Consider the following 1074-nt stretch of genomic DNA (forward strand, 5'->3'; position numbering starts at 1 on the left):
GAGAGATAGATAGATAGATTCAGATAGATAGATAGGTAGGACAAAGATAGATAGATAGATATATTTAGATAGATAGATAGATTTAGATAGAGAGATAGATAGATAGATAGATAGGACAAAGATAGATAGATAGGACAGAGATAGAGAGATAGGACAGAGATAGAGAGATAGATAGATACATAGATAGATAGATAGGACAAAGATAGATCAATTGATAGGTAGATGAGTGATAAACATGAGAAGAGTTAGAAGCGTCTCGGCTTTTTGTGTGACACGAAGAAGCGAAACTGAAGGGCTGGCGAGGTGCCAAAGAGAGCGAGAAAGAATGTAGGGAGAGAATCAACAGATGAAACAGCAGAAATAGAATAGAGATTAAACACATTCAGATATGATCTAGATAGAGATGATACAGCGGAGAAACAGATAGAGAATTAGATATCCATATCTATAGACATCAAGAGATAGATGTAGAGATGAAAGAGAAAAATGTCATTCACAGTTCGTTAGGAAAGTCAAATTCTGAGACGGCATGGGGGTGTTCCTCTATGTATCTATAGAGAAGATCTCCATCTATCATATACGTATAGATGATGACAGATGTACAAATGTATGTGCACGTCGTCTATCGATCTATTCTATCTACGTCTATAGATGCCTGCCTCCTCTGTCAGAATCCGTATGCAGTCTCTCGTCCAGTCTGAGGTATTAGAGAATTGCTGCTGCTGCTGGTGGCTTGTCTATAATACATGGGGAGTGTGTCTATGTGTCTAGTAGGACTAGCTACCTAGCTAGCCAGCATCCCATACAGCCTTCATTCATCTCTCCGAGCAGATTTTACTTTCTATAGTTTGTTCGTAGGGCGAGCACTGAAGAATAACGCTTCTGTCTTCTTTCTGTTCCTTTCTTAAAGAAAGAAAGAAAGAGACATTGAAGAGGGATGAATGAATGAAAGAAAGAAAAAGAAAAGAAACTTCTTCAGAGGTCTTAAAAACAGACAGCTAAATAGCATCGACCTTGTTCATATACAACAACCATACAGCGAGAGAGAAAGAGATAGACACATAGATAGATAGA

At 38.2% G+C, this 1074-nt stretch overlaps 1 protein-coding gene across 1 annotated transcript; it reads right to left on the bottom strand.

Moving 5' to 3' along the window:
- Window positions 1-56: 56 nt before the first annotated feature.
- On the bottom strand, window positions 57-1060 carry CSUI_001444 (uncharacterized protein). The gene has a single exon (XM_068061650.1). It carries the CDS (start codon window positions 380-382, stop codon window positions 83-85), a length of 300 nt encoding a protein of 99 aa, XP_067926373.1. The 5' UTR covers window positions 383-1060; the 3' UTR covers window positions 57-82.
- Between the last annotated feature and the right edge of the window lie 14 nt (window positions 1061-1074).

This window comes from Cystoisospora suis, assembly GCF_002600585.1.
Source record: "Cystoisospora suis strain Wien I chromosome Unknown contig_570, whole genome shotgun sequence".
NCBI classification, from domain to species: domain Eukaryota; phylum Apicomplexa; class Conoidasida; order Eucoccidiorida; family Sarcocystidae; genus Cystoisospora; species Cystoisospora suis.